The sequence below is a fragment of the Erpetoichthys calabaricus genome, chromosome 4 (assembly GCF_900747795.2).
Source record: "Erpetoichthys calabaricus chromosome 4, fErpCal1.3, whole genome shotgun sequence".
In the NCBI taxonomy this organism is placed as follows: domain Eukaryota; kingdom Metazoa; phylum Chordata; class Cladistia; order Polypteriformes; family Polypteridae; genus Erpetoichthys; species Erpetoichthys calabaricus.
The window spans coordinates 200,770,957-200,788,931 of record NC_041397.2 but is presented as its reverse complement, the minus strand read 5'-3'; the positions used below and the strand labels follow the sequence as shown (position 1 = coordinate 200,788,931).

At 39.5% G+C, this 17,975-nt stretch overlaps 2 protein-coding genes across 4 annotated transcripts in view; one reads left to right on the top strand and one right to left on the bottom strand.

Moving 5' to 3' along the window:
- The window catches only part of tmprss2 (transmembrane serine protease 2), a 226,717-nt gene that overhangs the window by 97,799 nt on the left and 110,943 nt on the right, over positions 1–17,975 (bottom strand). The window lies entirely within an intron of this gene.
- The window catches only part of LOC114650517 (protein FAM3B-like), a 41,072-nt gene that overhangs the window by 14,716 nt on the left and 8,381 nt on the right, over positions 1–17,975 (top strand). For 2 of the 3 annotated variants that reach the window (XM_028800185.2, XM_028800184.2), the window contains exons 3-5: positions 7,999–8,122; positions 9,971–10,029; positions 10,251–10,301. In XM_028800185.2, the coding sequence (XP_028656018.1) occupies positions 7,999–8,122; positions 9,971–10,029; positions 10,251–10,301 (234 nt within the window). Of the gene's footprint in view, positions 1–4,456; positions 4,571–7,998; positions 8,123–9,970; positions 10,030–10,250; positions 10,302–17,975 lie in introns of those variants that run through there. The other variant, XM_028800186.2, reaches the window with a different exon arrangement.

Below are 17,975 nucleotides of genomic sequence, written 5' to 3'. Positions count from 1 at the left end.
GTACTTTGCATTTTGTTATTATTTCTGAGTATTATCAGTAATACATTATTTTATGTGTAACTTATCTTCTGCTTGTCTTTTTAGTACATCTAATTGCCTGAGGTTATAGATAGGGAAGGTGGGGATAAGTTATATACAATAATACCTTATAAACAGTGGTAAGTCTGTGAGATTAGGCATTCTAAGGATACATATTAATAATACAATAGGGGAAAGTAGAGGAATATATATTACTCTACCAAGACAAAACAATTGGCGTAGTTGGCAAGATTTTTTAGGTAACTATGTTTTGCACCCTGTTTGCAAATACTGTTTTGATGTATGTGTTTATGTATGTGAATTTTAGGGCACCCAGTGTACAAATGCGGTGGAAGTAAATCTTTTTTTCGTTGCTGAATGGAATATAACCAACAAAGTGTAGAGACTTCATGTGTGTCACAAGTACACCCGCATGTTTGTTAGTGCTGGTGGTAGTGAGTCCCTAATTAAAGTGCTAGAGAGTGGTGGAACATTGCATGCGTCATTCATACAGCATTTAAGTGGTTAAAGTGCTAGGGAGTGATGGGACATGCATGCATCATTCATACGGCACGCACTTGTTTAGAATCTTTGTGTATGTATGTGTATGTTTGCTTACAGGGGCAAAAGTAGGCCAACCCATAACGAAGGTGGCAAATTGTATTAGAGTAATATAAATTTAGGCATTTCTGAATCTACAATTTTAAAGTCAGCCATCTTCCAGTGGAGTGGCAGAGGTAAGCAGGCTAAAGCTAGGAAATGCAAATCTGTAGTGCAGGTAGAGAAAGCAGAAGCTGAGCTGAGCATGCCACAAAATGGAAGGGGGGCTGGAAGGATTAAAAGCAGGAAAACAGAGATCAGGTATAAAGAAGACAGCTGCTGTTATAAGAGGTTTACTATCTTGTATTATTGGTAATAAGGAAGATCAGTATGAGAAAGTGAAAATGGAATGTGAAAGTTTTGAAAGACGTAACAGTTGGTGTGAAAATTTTGAAGTGCTAGCATGTACAACACCCACTGCTGAAATGGAAAGCACAGAAAGCAGGGGAAACAAGGAGAGAAAATCGCCCATCGTGAAAGTTGGGGCAATAGTAATGGGATCTTACTGGAACCCTAAAATATGGGTGGGTGACTTACCCGAGACAGATGGGTGCTCAGAAAAAGAGTGGGAATGTGAGTGCAAGGAAAAGGAGAGAGATGAAAGAAATGGAAAACATCAAGGGTGTTTATTTTCATTATTCTCCACTGCACCACAATCTCCAGGCAATTCTGAGGTATGTCCAGTGTTTAAAGAACATGCTACACCGATAGATATTTCACCACTGTTGGGAAAGGTAACCAGTGCTGCACTGAAATTTGATTTAGGACAAAGAAATCAGATAGAAGGCAGAGAAGCTGGCGAGTGTGAATGGCAATTGTTGACTAGAGGGCATGAAATGGATAATGGCATAAAGATACTGAGTAAAGAAAGTGTGGAATTTAAACAAGGAACAGTGGAAATAAAAGAAATTCGAGTGCTTGTGTGTGAATGGTCTGAAAGTACTAGTGCAAGAATGACTCCGTTGGAAAGAGTGCACCAGTTTAGGAGTTGGTTAGAATGAATCAAGTCAAGCCAAAGAACAAAGGATGGGGGGGGGGATGGTGCAGCAGGAAGGTTTACAAGCTCAGCCAGCAAGTCAGGAATGCACAAGAGTGTGAAAGCCTTAACAGCTTTGCTGGAGCCAGCAGTAATTAAAAAGCACACACAACTAGGCTCAGTAATTCGAAACCTGACTGACCAGTTGTTTAAAAAGACAGCCTAAGAATCTCCATGCAATAAAATGGAGAAAAGTGAGCTGGTCTTGGGTAAAGAACAGAGGTCAGTTTTAGGAGAGATGCTGGATTTAGCACTGGGATTCTGGAGAGGTTTTAGCCCACACTTTTTCAAGTGGCAGTTACCATAAAATAGAAAAGGACACACAGGCAATGAAAAAATAGAAGGGTAGCACAGGAAGACAGGAAAGGGAAAATAGTTATGTCTGTTTCAATTTCCTGATCTTTTGCAATAGTGCTACTTCTATTGGAAGGTTTTACGGACTTTGGGTTAGTGTAGGTAATAAATAGTGAAGGCAATTAGCAGAGTAAAATCCATGCAGGAGATTGGGTTACCATTAGCACATTGGAGCAGAGTGGCAGTGTGGCCAAGCTGTTCCAATGAATGCTTGGAAGCAAAGTTTGAGTGTTGGCACCAGGTTTAACAACCAAAAAGATGAGATGGACAGAAACTGCTTTGTCACCTTCCATTTTGCAGACCTGCCTACATAGCGGAATGGATAAACAGCGGAAAAGACCAAAGGCAAAGACTAAAGACAAAGACAAGAACAAGAACTGAAGGGACAGCAAGAAAAAGACACCACCTGGGGTTTAAGTGAGTAACAAGTACACAAGTCACATAATAATAGGCTAGTCAGAATAGCTACAGTTTAAAAGGAAATGTTTGTTCATTACTGCAGAAAATTTATATTCCAAGGGGTAGAACTGAACAAACCAGTTAGGAATGCCAAAATAAGGGGATTCATTTTGTGCTCATAAAGTATACATTCTGGGTATTAATTAAGTAAGTGGGATAATTAATAAAATACTATTATTAAAGAGCGGTATACTGAGCAAATTGGTGCAGCTGGTACATTTGCAAGACATATGGGTTCCAATGTTTAGGTATAGTCTAATTGGGGGAAAATACGGAAGCCCTGCTGAGGTTGTCAGCTGTGGTACAGGCACAGGACCAGTGGGCCAATTCTGAACTGAGGTGTTTAGCACATCGAGTATGCATATGGTGAGCAAACAACTCTGGGGTGGCCTACAGGGGGAATGAAAGAGTTGCATAGCTTTGATGTCTCATGGTGGTGATGCCAGCCTATACTGGTAAAGGCTGATGGCAGTCAAGAGTTGCACCATGGGTAGGAAAGCACAAGAGGCAACTAAATCAACCCCAAATGTGTAAAGAGGGGCATCAAAGGTTGGTTTGTGAACAGTTTATGCAGTGGCACATGTGCTCTCACTTAGGCAGAAGTGGTTGTACTGGCACCTGTGGCATGTTACTTTTCAAATTGTGATATTAATTATACAGCTGCATATGCTTAAACAGATAGTTTGGGACAAGGGTCTAATTAGCAGTTAGACACAAAACCAGGTCAGTTTTAGGAATTCACACAACAGACTAAATTGCAGTGGGCTAGTTTAGTGGAAGGTGTGGACTTGTCTCATTTTGAACCACCAGATCTGATGACATATGAAGACTGCAGAAAGCTAAAGGAACAGTTGAAGCAAGCCGGAGAGATACAAGTCATCAGAAGCGCATCCAAGTTCTTCAGATTGTCTTTGAAATAAAGAAGATATGTCACGGACAACTTTTAACACTGGGGGAGCAAATACTGCAAACCAATGCACAAGTTATTCAACAGACTCTTTAAACAATTAAGACTGTTTATAAAGACATTGTACAAAATATTCATCGGGGTGGAGTGTTGTGATGTGAGGTTTTACATATAACTTAATAAATATTCTGTATGTCTTTATTTGTAATTTAGGCAAAGCAATGTAATTTAGTGTCCCCCGATTTTACGACTGAGCCTTTTTGAATTTTACGACAGAGTTGGGAGAGGATGTGCTTTAAACCAGTTTGGCAAGTGTTTCTCTGCTAAAGTCTTTCAACCCCCGCAAGAAAGACTTAGACATATGGTCTTGGGGGTGGCAGGTTTTAAGATGTTGTATTCCCCCATTGGTCCAAGGTATGGCTGTTTGGAATTGGCTTGGATCAGAAGCTTTTAAGTACCATGATGTCCTATTGGCTCTAGGGGTTGGACAGAACATCTATAAATGTATGTGTTTAACCTCACAATCTCTCTCTTACCAACCAACATATGATGAAGAAGTAACTCTATCTTGCTAACCTGTGATGATGAAGACAACACAATGAAGAGCACAGTTTAGCAGCCATTTTGAACAGACATGTGGCTGAAAGCTGAGCACCAGTGATGCCTTAACTAGAGACATTTTAAGTAACTACAAGTCTGTGTGCTGCCTGAACTACATATCATCATTTAATCCGGCTATATGGTTGCCAATATTCAAATGTACTTTGCATTTCGTTATTTATGAATATTATCAGTAATACATTATGTGTAACTTATCTTCTGCTTGTCTTTTTACTACATCTAATTGCCTGAGGTTATAGATATAGAAGGGAAGGTGGGGATAAGTTATATACAATAATACCTTATAAACAGTGGTAAGTCTGTGAGATTAGGCATTCTAGGGCTACATATTAATAATACAATAGGGGAAAGTAGAGGAATATATATTACTCTACCAAGACAAAACACCCACTAACTCTCTGTCCTGATACTTTATGTCCCCAAGTTCTTGCTAAAGCCTGTGAGCCGAAGCCACAGACATACAAGCCCTGAGGCAGTTGCTGAAGCAGTTTATGACCACACAGAAGTCATTGGAGCAGCGCCAGGAACAGAGATGGCAACACTCTCACCATCAGTTTGTTCAGCTACAAGAAGAGGTGCGCAAGAACCAGCAGCGATCCTCTATAGTGGTTCCAGAGTCTTTGTCACCAAGGCTAGCAACGCCACCTAGGGTGGTTAATGAGAACATTTATGCCAAGCAATGGAACCTCCGTATGATGTTGCCATATGATGAGGCATAGCAACTTTGTGCTCTTGGCCAAAAGGAGAATGGGCTCTTTTGCCTGCTTCTCCTGCCAACAGGAAAAATGAGAGTTGCAATTGTAGCTATGGACGCTGAAGAGTTGATGAATTATGACTATCGAAACAGGCAATTTTAGAAAAATATGCAGTGAACCCTGAAACATATAGGCTAAGTTTTCAGAGTACAGCATGGAAGAGTAATGAAACCACAAAAGAGCATTTGTCCCGATTGAAAGACCAGTGTCAAAAATAGTTGCAACCCCAAAGGAGTAGTAAGGATCAAAATCTGTTCATAGAGCAACTTTACACCCATCATTTTATAGAGTCCCTTTCATACAAGCAGGTCATCTATAAGTATATCTGATCCTAGTGGAAACTTTACACCTGGGCTTTTATGTGAGTCAGCTGATATTTAGCAATGTCACTGTAGATTTTAAAATGACCTATAACTAACTCAGTTAAGTTTACTTTCTCAGATAATGGTTCAGTCAGATCACTTAAACAAAGACCTATTTTATTTTGAAAGAGAATGATGAGGAGGATATGACCTGATTTTGTTATCAGGTTTAGAGCCAAATACACATGGCAGTGGGCATTAAATATGTATTTCTTTGATACTCAATACAGATCTAATAAAATCTAGAAAAAACTGAATGCATTGGTATATTACTTTGTGCTCCTGAAGGATTTAGCACAGATAGGCTAAATATAGATAGATCTGAGGCTAGGGATCTGCACTGGCAATCGGAAGGTTGCTGGTTCGAATCCCGTAAATGCCAAAAGAGACTCTCCTCTGTTGGGCCCTTGAGCAAGGCCCTTAACCTGCAATTGCTGAGCGCTTTGAGTAGTGAGAAAAGTGCTATATAAATGCAAAGAATTATAACCCTAATAGGGCCTTCAGGAATTTTTAGAGCACTTTGTCTAGAGATGTATAGAGGGTTTTGGGCTAATAGAAGTGTAAGAGATGAGCGTCAAGAAGGTCACACAGCAGGAATCTAGTGAATAAGGAGGTGAATTGGCTTAATTGCTCATTGTTTGAACCAGAAGGAGCCAGACCACTGAAGAACAGGAGTGTCATTTAAGGCATCAGTAATCCGTGATGTAGCAATACCAGAGTTTTCTTTTATTTGATACCAATACCAGTGAAACTTTACAATTTTCAATACCTTTCAATACCATGGCAAAAACAAATCCCATTCAATGGTGTTTTATTAAAGTACGTTTGCTATTGAAGAGAACAACTTTGGTCCTTTTTCTGTAATACAATACAAAATATATACTGTAAATCCTAATCACAACAACAGCCTTAAAATACTGGTATATCCATCGAGTAGTTACATAACTATAATTTAAGTAAACAAATATTGGGATTCATAAATGACCGCAGGTCATGCCCCTTGCAGAAATTCTCAGTTGATTTTGCACTTATGGTAGATTGCTGAAGGGTGAAGGGGATGAGACAGAGTATAGGAGTCAGATAGAGATGTTCATTTTTTTGGTCTGCATCTTAACATCAGCAAACCCAAGGAACTGGATATTGTCTTTTGCCACACCAAAGAGCCTCAATGTCTGGTCATCATTCAAGAAGTGGATGTAGAGGTGGTTGAATACTACATGCGGGGTCCACATTTCTGAAAGATTGACACAGTGGAACTATATAAGAAATGGGAGAGCAGGCTCCTTTTTCTTCACGTTTTTTATAACTATGTGATACGCAGAGCAGTATTCTGCGATGTGGTGTGCTGGGCCAGTAACATCAATTCAAGAGAGCACTACTGAATTAACAAGCTAATTAAAAGGGCAAACTCCATTACAGGGAACATTCTAAGCCCCTGGAGGTTGTAATAAAGGAGAGAATTAAAACACAACTGGTGAGGATGCCTGCAATAAAATACCAAATGGGGTTGTTTATTTGTAACAAAACCCCCATTAATTCATCAGGACTGTGTAGGACACTATTAAAAGCAATTCATTTTGTTGTCTTTTCTCTCCCCTTACCGATGCATGACAACACACGTTATGTGAGTACACCGCCTGTTTTTTGCTTTTAAAGCATGTATAGATCTGTTTCTGAACTAAGTGTAAGTGGAAATAATGTGAACCCGTGCGCATGTGTTTTTTTTTTTTTTTTTTTTGTTTTTTTTTTTGGATATGTATTGATGCACTACTGTAGCGTCACCATTGTGATCCATTTTTATTCATAGTTTTTACTCTCATTTTTCTTGTGTATTATTGTGACTTCTGAAGTAATTCGTATAGTTTCTGTCACATATGAGCACAGTGCCAACTTTCTCTGATACTACTGTGAAAACACTGGTAATATTATGTTTTCATACTTTTGGCACCAAATTAGTACCAACATATATATTTTTTTACTTCTGTATTAGTAATAGAAGAGATAATATTGTGGTTTTATGTAGAGATAGGAGGTAATACAAACCATCAGACAGAAATAACATCAATAGTTCTCACTCATGGATCTCAAAGATGTTTTGTTAAGATTATAGTGTTTGGTTATTATTTAAAATACCCTGCAGAAACTGCATATTTTACATTAAACCTCATTCAGCCCTTTCACCTCTCTTTGGAAACATCACTTTCACCCCCCATTATAGTAAGGGGAGGAGGAGCGGGACAGTGCCGCATATAAATGATGTACAGTAAATGAAAAGCAGCACTTGTTGCCCTCAGAAGAAGGAAGAGTAAGTTTTGCAAGTATTGTGCGAGTCTCCTTTAAGCACAAGTCATGCTAGATAGTCGGACCATCTCCAGGGGAACATTCATGTCTAGGTCTATTTTACTGGTGTTTTTCCAAAACACAATAGAGTAACAAAGGCCATCTCCAAAAAGGCAGTTGTACAGCAGGATTGGAAAGATATTTCAAATGACAAAATGTATAGTGCATAAGATAAACCATGCAAAATCAATGCTTCTTGCAGGTAAATTAGGTTTAGGAATACAATTACAATAAATTAATTGATTTCCTGCATCTTAGCTGGTCAGAAACTTGTCATTTAATTGATTATTCAAGGTATAAAATAACAGAAGATTCTCAAGCCCTAATCCAGCAGCATTGCAAGATAGGAACTTGTGAGGTCTACTCACTCATACATTCACATGGGGCCAAATTAAAATCTGCAGTTAACTCAGCATTATTTTATGCTGAGAGAACACTGCATTTTATATATCTTACTTCAGATAACTTTCATCACTCCTTTTTGGTATTGTAGTTATGCCTAATGCTGACTGCCCTTTCTTAGCTGTCCATTTCTTCTCTTTTCAGCACCACCTCCTAAACGGCAGAAGTGCGATCATTGGACACCTTGCCCTCCAGAACATTTTGCCTATCGGATACTAAGTGGTGCAAATACCATGAAGCATCCCAAAATCTGTTTTGAAGATGAACTGTTAGTTTGCTTCATTTATTTCTGTCACACATACTATATTTTAAAATAGTTTTCATTTTGTATGTCCAGACTTTGACTTTTCCTTAAAAGACAAAATATTTATGAGAAATTTTGAAGGTTATATTTTGTTTTTTTTAGATCTAAAGTTTAAGTATGCATGGTAGAAGAAACCTTTGTCTGAAGTTGTCTCCTTTCATAGTAATTAACAGGAAAATTAAACTCCATCGTAACAAAAATATTATTTAGAGAAGACTCACTGTTTTGTGTCCAAAGCATTTCCAGCCATATACAATGTCCTTCGTATTATCCTCACTTCAAATGTGGAGGATAGGAAAGGATAAAAAATACTCTAAACCTGGAAATCCTATGTGCTCAGAAATAAAAAAAAAAAAAAAAAACTGCATTTTCCCAGTCATTCTTCTTTGCATCTAAAAACTTAACTGCTTGAGTACATAGCAGAACAATAGTTGTTTTCACTTTACCAGCACATAAGGAGGATTCTGTAACACCACTGTTTTTATTAGTTTAAAACCTATGAGATATTGTGAAAATGTTTAATTCCAATTTTAGGTTTTAGTGCATTGTCTAGGGCTATTTTGTAAATACAAAATCACAAAGACAGTGTGATACAACTTGTTATAACTACGTATAGTTTTTGAGTGAATGAAAACCAAACCTAGAGTAATAGAATAATCCAGTAGGCTATTTTACTGTGCAAAGAAAGAAAATGTCATTTCACTACAAACACAAAATACACAGCAATTTTTATTGTATTTTCATGTTATAAATATATTTGTTACATTAGAGCCTAGCAAATATGGAAGCTTTTCTGGACCTTAAAAAGGGAGATTGATTGATTGATTTAAGCGTATGTCACATTAACTAACAGTTCCAGTGATTTACGTTGTAGCATTCATTTATATCATCTTAGCAAATTCAAGGCAGTCGGTGTCGTGCTTATGTGAAGCTGATCACCTAATGTGACATACCCAATGATTCACTACAAGTAGTCTATGAGTCACTGTGATAAAATCAAATTGGTTTGACTTTGTTTTTAGTCGGAGGGGCGGAAAGTATGTGTAGGAGAGCTGATAACCAATGAATGCTCATCCCTTTGTACAGAATGCAGTTGCGAGGAAGAAGGAGCACACGTTTTGAACCTCACAAGTAGAAGAGGAGCTTGTCTGCCTGATGTCTCATATTTTACATGCCATGTCAGAATGGGGTGGGGGAAGGGGCCAGGATTTCTGCTGAACTCGCTGCAGCTGTTAAGCCGCCTTATATAATGCCGTCTCTAACTACTCTGGAACGTTGGCGCTTGATTGGTAAATGTGACAAGGGCTGTGATTTTTATTTGTGTAATATGACATGGTGCAGTAATAAAGTCAGGGGCTGTGGTTTCTGACAAACCCCAAAACAAAAAATCATTTGATGTGATAACTGCTTTCATTGTTACTTTCATTAATCACTAATGTAGCAAGGGTTGTACAACATAGACCACTGTAGGTCATGGTTGCCTTGGCTACTAAAGGAGGTCAACTCTGGTCTCCAGAGGATACAGGAAGAGTAACTGGAGATATGGCAAAGTTTGAACATTTTTAGTTTAGGATAGCAAGGCCTGATGCCGTAGTATGTACATGATGATACTGATTAACTAAACCTGTACAATTTTGAAAAGTAAATAAATAAAGTATATAAAATATGTTAGAGTAGAAAAGTCTTTTTTTCACATTATTTATATATGTCTGGATACTATACAACATTTACCAATTCTAAATAATTATGGCTGAATTTTTTAGCTCTTCTCTCACCTTAAATTTTCTTAATGTCCATTTACATTATTTTCAGCCTAATGGGGGAGGAGAAAGGTAACACAGGAAGAGGAATGAATGTTGCAATAGTCAATGGTAAGTTAAAGATCATCTTTGATAGTCTAAAAATATGATGCCATGTATTAAGTCATTTGTCTGTTTCTGTGGTTTTTCACTTGCTATGGCAGTTAAACCCCTTCTGTCTAGCACTAAAATTCTTCAGCTGTTTGAGCTACCTAATGTATGTTAACTGTTTTCCATTAATTTTGTTATTACTTAAGAATAAACAATACATCTATTTGTGTTTGCCTTTTCAGCAATATCTGGTAAATTTCTTAATGCAGAAAGCTTTGACATGTGGGAAGGAGGTAAGACCCTTAAGATTCTTTTTCTCAACTTCAGGCAATTTCGATAACTAATCCATATGTACAATAATTGTTGTGGCAAAATAAAATCTCCTATTTAGGCTATATGGATGTTTCAGTGCCTGTATGGACAGCTTTTATGTTTCATTCTTTCTTTGTTTTTGAAGCCTTTTCAATTTTAAGAAGAGTCTTGTTTAACTATTCTGCCATATGGCCTGGAGGGAAAAAAATAGGGATTAATCCTTTGGTTTAGAAAAGAAAACGGGCAACAGACTTGAGCTAAAAAGCGACATACAAGAGTGTCACCACTGTGCTAGTTCAAATATGGAAAGTGCAAAAGAGTTCAAGAGCCCAAAACAGAAAACAAGGCAAGAAATAAGAATGCGGTCAAAAACAAAAAATATTATAATTCAAAGTCACTGACTTGGAATTATTTCCCTTAACTAACCCTATATGACCATGATCATTGTTTTTACAAAACTGATTTAATACTAGGATACTGGCTGCTGCAGCCACCATCATTTATAGGCAGAACAAAGTGACCTAATAACAAGGGGACCCAAACAGTCACATGAGTGACAATGTGCAGAGAAACCAGCAAACAATATACATGCAGCCATGCAAGTATATCATAAAATGGTAACAAACACAAATATTCAATTCAAAATGGCACTGTGATAGGATCACCATCATAATATTTAAAATACCAAACAACAAGAAATCGAATAACAAAAATCCCAATAACCTGCTTGTTAGGTTTGCAGATGATACCAAGCTAGGTGAATTGACAGATAATCAAGAATCTGTTGAATTATTACAGAGGGACTTGGGCAGCATAAAGTCTTGAGCATATCTGTGACAGATGAAATTTAATGTAAGTAAATATAAATTATTACATGTAGGAAGTAAAAATGCTAATTTGAATACAAATTAGAGGTCAAAAAATTTAAAGTACACCTTATGAGTAGTGTTGAGCAAATTTCACCAAAGCGTTATTCGCATTGAATTTGCTGCGTTCATGTCACCCTTGTTTATCATATAATTTACTGATAATTCAGCCGGTTTAGGAGAATGTTTGTTTTTTACCAGTGCCCCATAATGCTTTACGAGGCCAACACAACATCCCCCAGAGCTGTAACAGCCAACATTGGTGGGACTGCCCCCTGGGTATATAATGCTAATCATCTGCATTACAGACTCTGTGGGATGAGTTACCTGTGCTTGTAGCCAAATGTGAAGGTCGATCTTCCAGTTCCACGTTAATTTAAGAGAAGAAGGTGTGCGTCCTATGCATGCATAATAATTAGCCACGTGCATGGTGCAGCAACATAGTGAAAACAAACCTTAAAGGAGCCCAACACACACAACCCAAACACTGGGGACTGTATGAAATAATAACAAAAAATGTGTTACTATTTACATGATGCTTTTGTTTTTTTGATAGAAGAAAAAATGCAAAGCATCAGCACAGACAGTTTGGAGAGCCTTCAGTTTGATTTCAACAAACAAAACAACAGACTTCAAAAAACAAAACTAGCTAGCATCTGTAATTATGACAAGCCACTTTGAATTTTCTGCCTTTAAAAGACCTACGTATTTTTTTTGACTACAATTTCACCATTTCCGCTTTGTTTTGACAAAACATATGATTGCACATCTGTGACTGTGTTCTTTCTTTTTTGATCTCACAAAGGCACGATGGTGCAGTGGTTAGCACTGCTGCCACATAGCTCAGGTCACCTTTTTGGCTACAATAATCAGTCCAGTATAGTTAGAAGACATTTCCCTAGCCCTCAGGGACACTTTAAAGGTGACTGTACCATTATAAACCTGTCAAATCTAGTTCAGTTAGTCCCTCCCCATTGGCTTCCATGCATTTCACTGAGTTTAGTGATATACACGTGATCACTTCTGTGATTTCTCCAAACTTGAGGCGAAGCAAACACCATGAAGTTCGCTCATTACTACTTATGAGAAGGATTTAGGAGTCATAGTGGACTTGTTGCTATCAACTTCCAGACTGTGTTCAGAAGCCATTAAGAAGGCTGACAGAAAGTTAAGTTATATAGCACAATGTGTAGAATATAAGTCGTTTAAGAAGATTATGCTCATCCTTTGTAATGTACTGGTTAGACCTCATCTGGAGTGCTATGTACATTTTGTTCTCTAGGCCAGGGGTCCCCAACCCCTGGTCCGCGGCACACTACCAGGCCGCAGCCGTCTGACAGCTGGGCCACGAGAGATCTGCCAGCAACGGAGACTCACTCAGACTTTTCAGAACGCTTGGCGGGCGGGGCTTTGCAGCGGCGCAGAGAGAGGAGAGAGACCGAGGTGAGAGAGTATTACAACAAAGTATTTTTATGGTCCCGACAGTTTCCCCATATGACACGAGTCTATAGAAGTCTTGTTACTACGAAGTACATTCAGCAGATACTTTCATTACAACGAAGTGACCTGAAATGCTTGAATGAATCATCCACAGAGCAGTTAGATCTGTTGTCGCAGCTCAGTTGTGCACATCCCCAAACAGAAACATTGCAAAAAAATTTTTTTCTTCGAACTTTCCTCGTACTGTTTTTTGTTTTTTTTTTTTGTTTTTTTTGCTATTTTTGTTTTCTGTGGTTTTCATTGATTCCTTTTGCTTATTGCTTGTCAACATTTGAAAAACATCCATTGAAATTTAACTCATTGTCACCCTCCTATAGAAACGGCAGACACAAAAAAATGGTAACAGTGTTAATGTTTGTGATGTGCAATCTGTTTGAATGACAAATGCAATGCATATGTCTTTGTTATCTGCAAAAAAAGAATAAAAATCTCGAGTTGCAAATGTATGCGAACTACTGCATTTGAAGACAGTTTTTATGTGGTTCAGTGATGCTCGTTCAAGAAACTTTCCTATTAATGTGGCATTCATTCAAGAAAATGTGAGGTTTCTAAACTCTCTTGGTTCCCTGGTCAACGTAACAACACACCGAAGAGCATCCCGAAGTGCGATCACCATATCTGTTTAAGACTCTTATCTGTTGCTGAGGCAACAGCAGGCTCACAGCTCTACTGTGAAGCAATCGTGCTTTGGGACGCACTTCAGCGTGATGTTCCCATTGGATGGGGGATCCCAAAAGAGTTCAGACATCTCACAATATGAAGTGGCATTCAGGCACTAGGGCATCCCACCTTTACCCACTCTGTAGACTCAGTATCCAGCCAGGCTGGAGGACTGCTGGAGGAGCCTGAGGAGGAAAATCTGAGGCAGTGGTGGAGCAGCAGCACGTGGGGCAGAGACCGACGATACCCGTTGTTCAAGTTGGCAGATAAAGTGGCTGCATTCAAAGCCAAACTTGATTTATGGGGCTGACAAGTGAACATTGGGATTTTTGATGTGTTTCAAACGTTACCAGAGGTTGTTAAAGATACCAAGCCAGGGCCTTCTTTCTTCCAGCTGGTGTATGATCACCAATCTCAGCCTTCAATAGAGTTTGAGCATTATTCCCAACCACAAAAGACCCCCGAAATGGGAAGGAATGGATCTGTGATCCATTTGTGAATAAGCCAGGTGAATCAACTTTGTCTATGCTTGAAGAGGATCAACTGCTTGAGGTTGCAAATGATGGTGGCCTTAAAAGTATGTTTAAGACAACTTCAAATCTCCATACGTTTTGGATTAAAGTCAAGGCGGAATATCCTGAGGTTTCCACAAAAGCATTGAAAAGTCTGCTTCCATTTCCAACATCCTATCTTTGTAAGGCAGTGTTTTCAGCAATGACAGCAACCAAAACGAGATTACGGAGTAGACTGAACATAAGCAACACTTCGTGTGTCACTGACCTCCATCGTCCCCAAATGGGATCATCCGGTTGCAGGAACACAAGTTCAGGGCTCCCACTGATTCTGCATTATGGTAAGTTGTATAATTTCTATTACGATATTATAACTTAACTAGCCATGTGCGCCCAACTACGTTGCGTGTGTTAAAGTTGTCTGTGAAGGGCTCCCTGTTTAAACGTGGCTGCCAGTCGTGAACTGGGCCCTTCCTGGCACAGCATTATGATTTTTTTATAAGGGAAACAAAATTACAAAACAAAACCCTTGGACATTGATTCGATAGGAACAGCCTACTCGGAATCACTGTCCAAATAGTAATTATGTGGTGGTGGAGGAGCATTTCTGCTTCTCTCCGTTCACAGTCCGTCTTGTTTTCACGACACTGTCGTTTCCTCTCACGATCTCTTCTCAACCTTTCTCCAATCTTGCAGGTTGCTTTGTGGCAATCCAAAGAGTAAGGAAGAACCAATGCTTCTTTCTTGAACTCCAAACGCTGACTGATGGAAAATCACAGAAGTGTGTCCGACTTATATACTCTGACTGCCGACTCCAAGAAGCGGGTGAACATTCGATTTGGACGAAGTGCTGCCAACGCCGGTCGATAGAAACAGAAAAAACCACAGTCTTGACAACGAAGCAGGTGTCGACGCCAGATCTAAACACAAAGCACGGCGTTGACGCCAGATCTAAACACAGAGTGGTATCGACAGTGTTTGTAAAGAAAAGTAACAACCAAGGCAGTGTCAGGGGAACATGAATTCGCGGACAAACAAAGATCAAGATCCAAATGAAGATTATATATAAAGATTAGTTAATTTAAAGCACAATTTGTTTAGTTTGAATGTCTGTGTTTTGACGTGTGACAGTCTTCAGTAGTATAAGCCTGGAGGAGATTCTTAATGCAATGCCTATGTTTTAGCTGTCTCTCTACTGCCATCTAGTGCTTCTTCTTCTAATTAATTCGCGGACAAACAAAGATCAAGATCCAAATGAAGATTATATATAGAGATAATAATAATAGAAATGTAATGTAAATTGTGTATAAAACTGCCCTACGAACCAGCCCCGAAAAATGACTTTAGGGACCTATAAAACTAGACTTGATGTTATTTTGGAGAAATTAAGTGGATAGGACCGGCGAGCTTTGTTGGGCCGAATGGCCCATTCTTTTCTAAATTTTTCTAATGTTCTAATATTTTACCCTTCACTGGAATCAAGGGGCCTAGCCCAAAGCCTGATTCATCACTCCAGAATAAGCTTTTACCACTCCACATTCCAATGGAGGTGTGCTACACTATTCTAGCTGACCCATAGCAGTACAAATCTAAGGCTTGTGTGTAGCTGCTCAACCACATTCTTTGTGTTAATGTTGCTTCCAGAGGCAGTTTGAAACTCTATTCTGACTGACTCAGAGGATAGGTGATTTTTTTTTTTTATGAATTTTTTTTTTTTTTTTTTTTTTAATAAACTATACTTCAGCACTCCTCGACTCTGCTGGGTGAGCTTGCATGGTCCACCACTTTGTGGCTGAGTAGTTGTTGCTCCATGATGCTTCCAAATCATGATGCTTCCAATAATAGCACTTACAGTTAACCGGAGAAGATCTACCAGAGCACAAATTTTATGTACTATCTTGTGGCAAAGCTGGAATTGTACAACTCTTGTACAACTCCTCAAAAAAAATCGTCGTCGTTTTTGGTCCTCGGGAGCCTCACACTCCTTTACAGCAACCAACAGCTCAGGCACCTCTTGTCTGGTGTTCCTCACACTACCTAACTCCTATTAATTCTCTCCAAACGATCGTTCCCCTTCTTGCGGCCACAACTGTGCTTATAAAGCCTTTTCCATTACCAGGATCGGCTTACCTGATCATAGGGAGATACCATTTAAGACCTGCCGGGGAACTCGTACCCTCCAAGTACAAATCAAAATATCCGACGACAACATATACCTAATAAGACCATAAACAACAAAAACATTTATACCTAACCTCGAGGTTACTAATATACAAACTTAAACATTATGGTACACGTACACTACTAATACAATTTTTGAACTTCTCCTATAGCTATCGTTTGACCTTCCCAGGCACCCGTGACTGCGTTTAGCCTCTGCGCCATCTTTAAAACACCAGTCGGTAAAAATGATATGTTATGCACTAGTCTTGCACCCAGAACATACGGCTAAACCTCTGGGGGGGGGGGGAAAGAAAAAAAAAACCTTAACAAACAACCTGATGGTAAGACCAAATATCTTATAAAAGTTTAAAAAAAAAAAAAGTTCCTCTTTTTTTTTTTTTTCCTCATCGCAAACCCGCTAGTACCTTGCTCATCGTAGTTAATACATAAAACTTACTGAAAGTCTTGACCCGTATCTATCCGTGCTATAAATGTATCAGCATCACAGTGAGGCTATAGCATCGCATACTGCTTGTGTCATGGCATTGCTTGTCCGGAACACTTCCAGGTTGTGGAAACCAGAGCAGTCTTTCAACGGCAGTGCCCTCTGGCAGCATTCAGCACCCAAGGAGCACAACAGGGTTGCTCTTCCAGACTCCAGTTCCCATGCCACCCTGCAGGTGCTCAAACTGGGTTCAGCCCAGAGGAACACTGCCACCTGCTATGTTGGGGAATGAGCTGCTCCCAGCACGTTTGCTAAGTCCATCCGTTATTCTTCTCTCCCAGCCGAGATGAAGATTGTAAGGCATTCTGGCCTGGTTAGGTCTCCACTCCTGCCATGTTTCCATTATGGCCTTCTGGTCAAACAAGAAATCATCCTCCATCTCAGCCAGGATACTTGTCCTTCCTCCTTGGCACTTGTACAGTGGAGAGTCGTGGCTAAAAGTTTTGAGAATGACACAATAATTAATTTTCACAAAGTTTGCTGCCTCTATGGTTGTGATGGAAATCTGCATATACTCCAGAATCTTATGAAGAGTGATTAGATGAATTGCATTTAATTGCAAAGTCCATCTTTGCCATGAAAATGAACTTAATCCCAAAAAACCCATTTCCACTGCATTTCAGCTCTGCCAAAAAAAGGACCTGCTGACATCATTTCAGTGATCCTCTCGTTAAGACAGGTGAGAGTGTTGATCAGGACAAGGGAGGAGATCACTCCTTCATGCTGATTGAGTTAGAATAGAGAAGTTCAATTGTTCTGAAGAAGGCTTCAGGGTGCCCAAGAAAGTACAGCAAGCGCCAGGACTGTCTCCTAAAGTTGATTCAGCTGTGGGATCGGGGCACCACCAGTGCAGAGCTTGTTCAGGAATGGCAGCAGGCAGGTGTGAATGCATCTGCGCACATGGTGAGGCGAAGACCTTTGGAGGATGGCCTGGTGTCAAGAAGGGCAGCAAAGAAGCCACATCTCTCAAAGAAAAACTTAAGGGACATACTGATATTCTGCAAAAGGTACTGGGATTGGACTGCTGAGGACTGGGGTAAAGTCATTTTCTCTGATGAATCCCCTTTCCGATTGTTTGGGGCATCCAGAGAAAAGATTGTCTGGAGAAGAAAAGATGAGCACTACCATCAGCCCTGTGTCATGCCAACAGTAAAGCATCCTGAGGCCATTCCTGTGTGGGGTTACTTCTCAGCCAAGGGAGTGGGCTCATTCAAAATTTTGCCTAAGAACATAGCCACGAATAAAGAATGGTACCAAAACATCCTCTGAGAGCAACTTCTCCCAACCATCCAAGAACAGTTTGGTGACAAACAATACCTTCTCCAGCATGATGGAGCACCGTGCCATAAGGCAAAAGTGATAACTAAGTGGCTCGGGGGCAAAACATCAAACTTTTGGGTCCATGGCCAGGAAACTCGGACCTTAATCCCATTGAGAACTTGTGGTCAA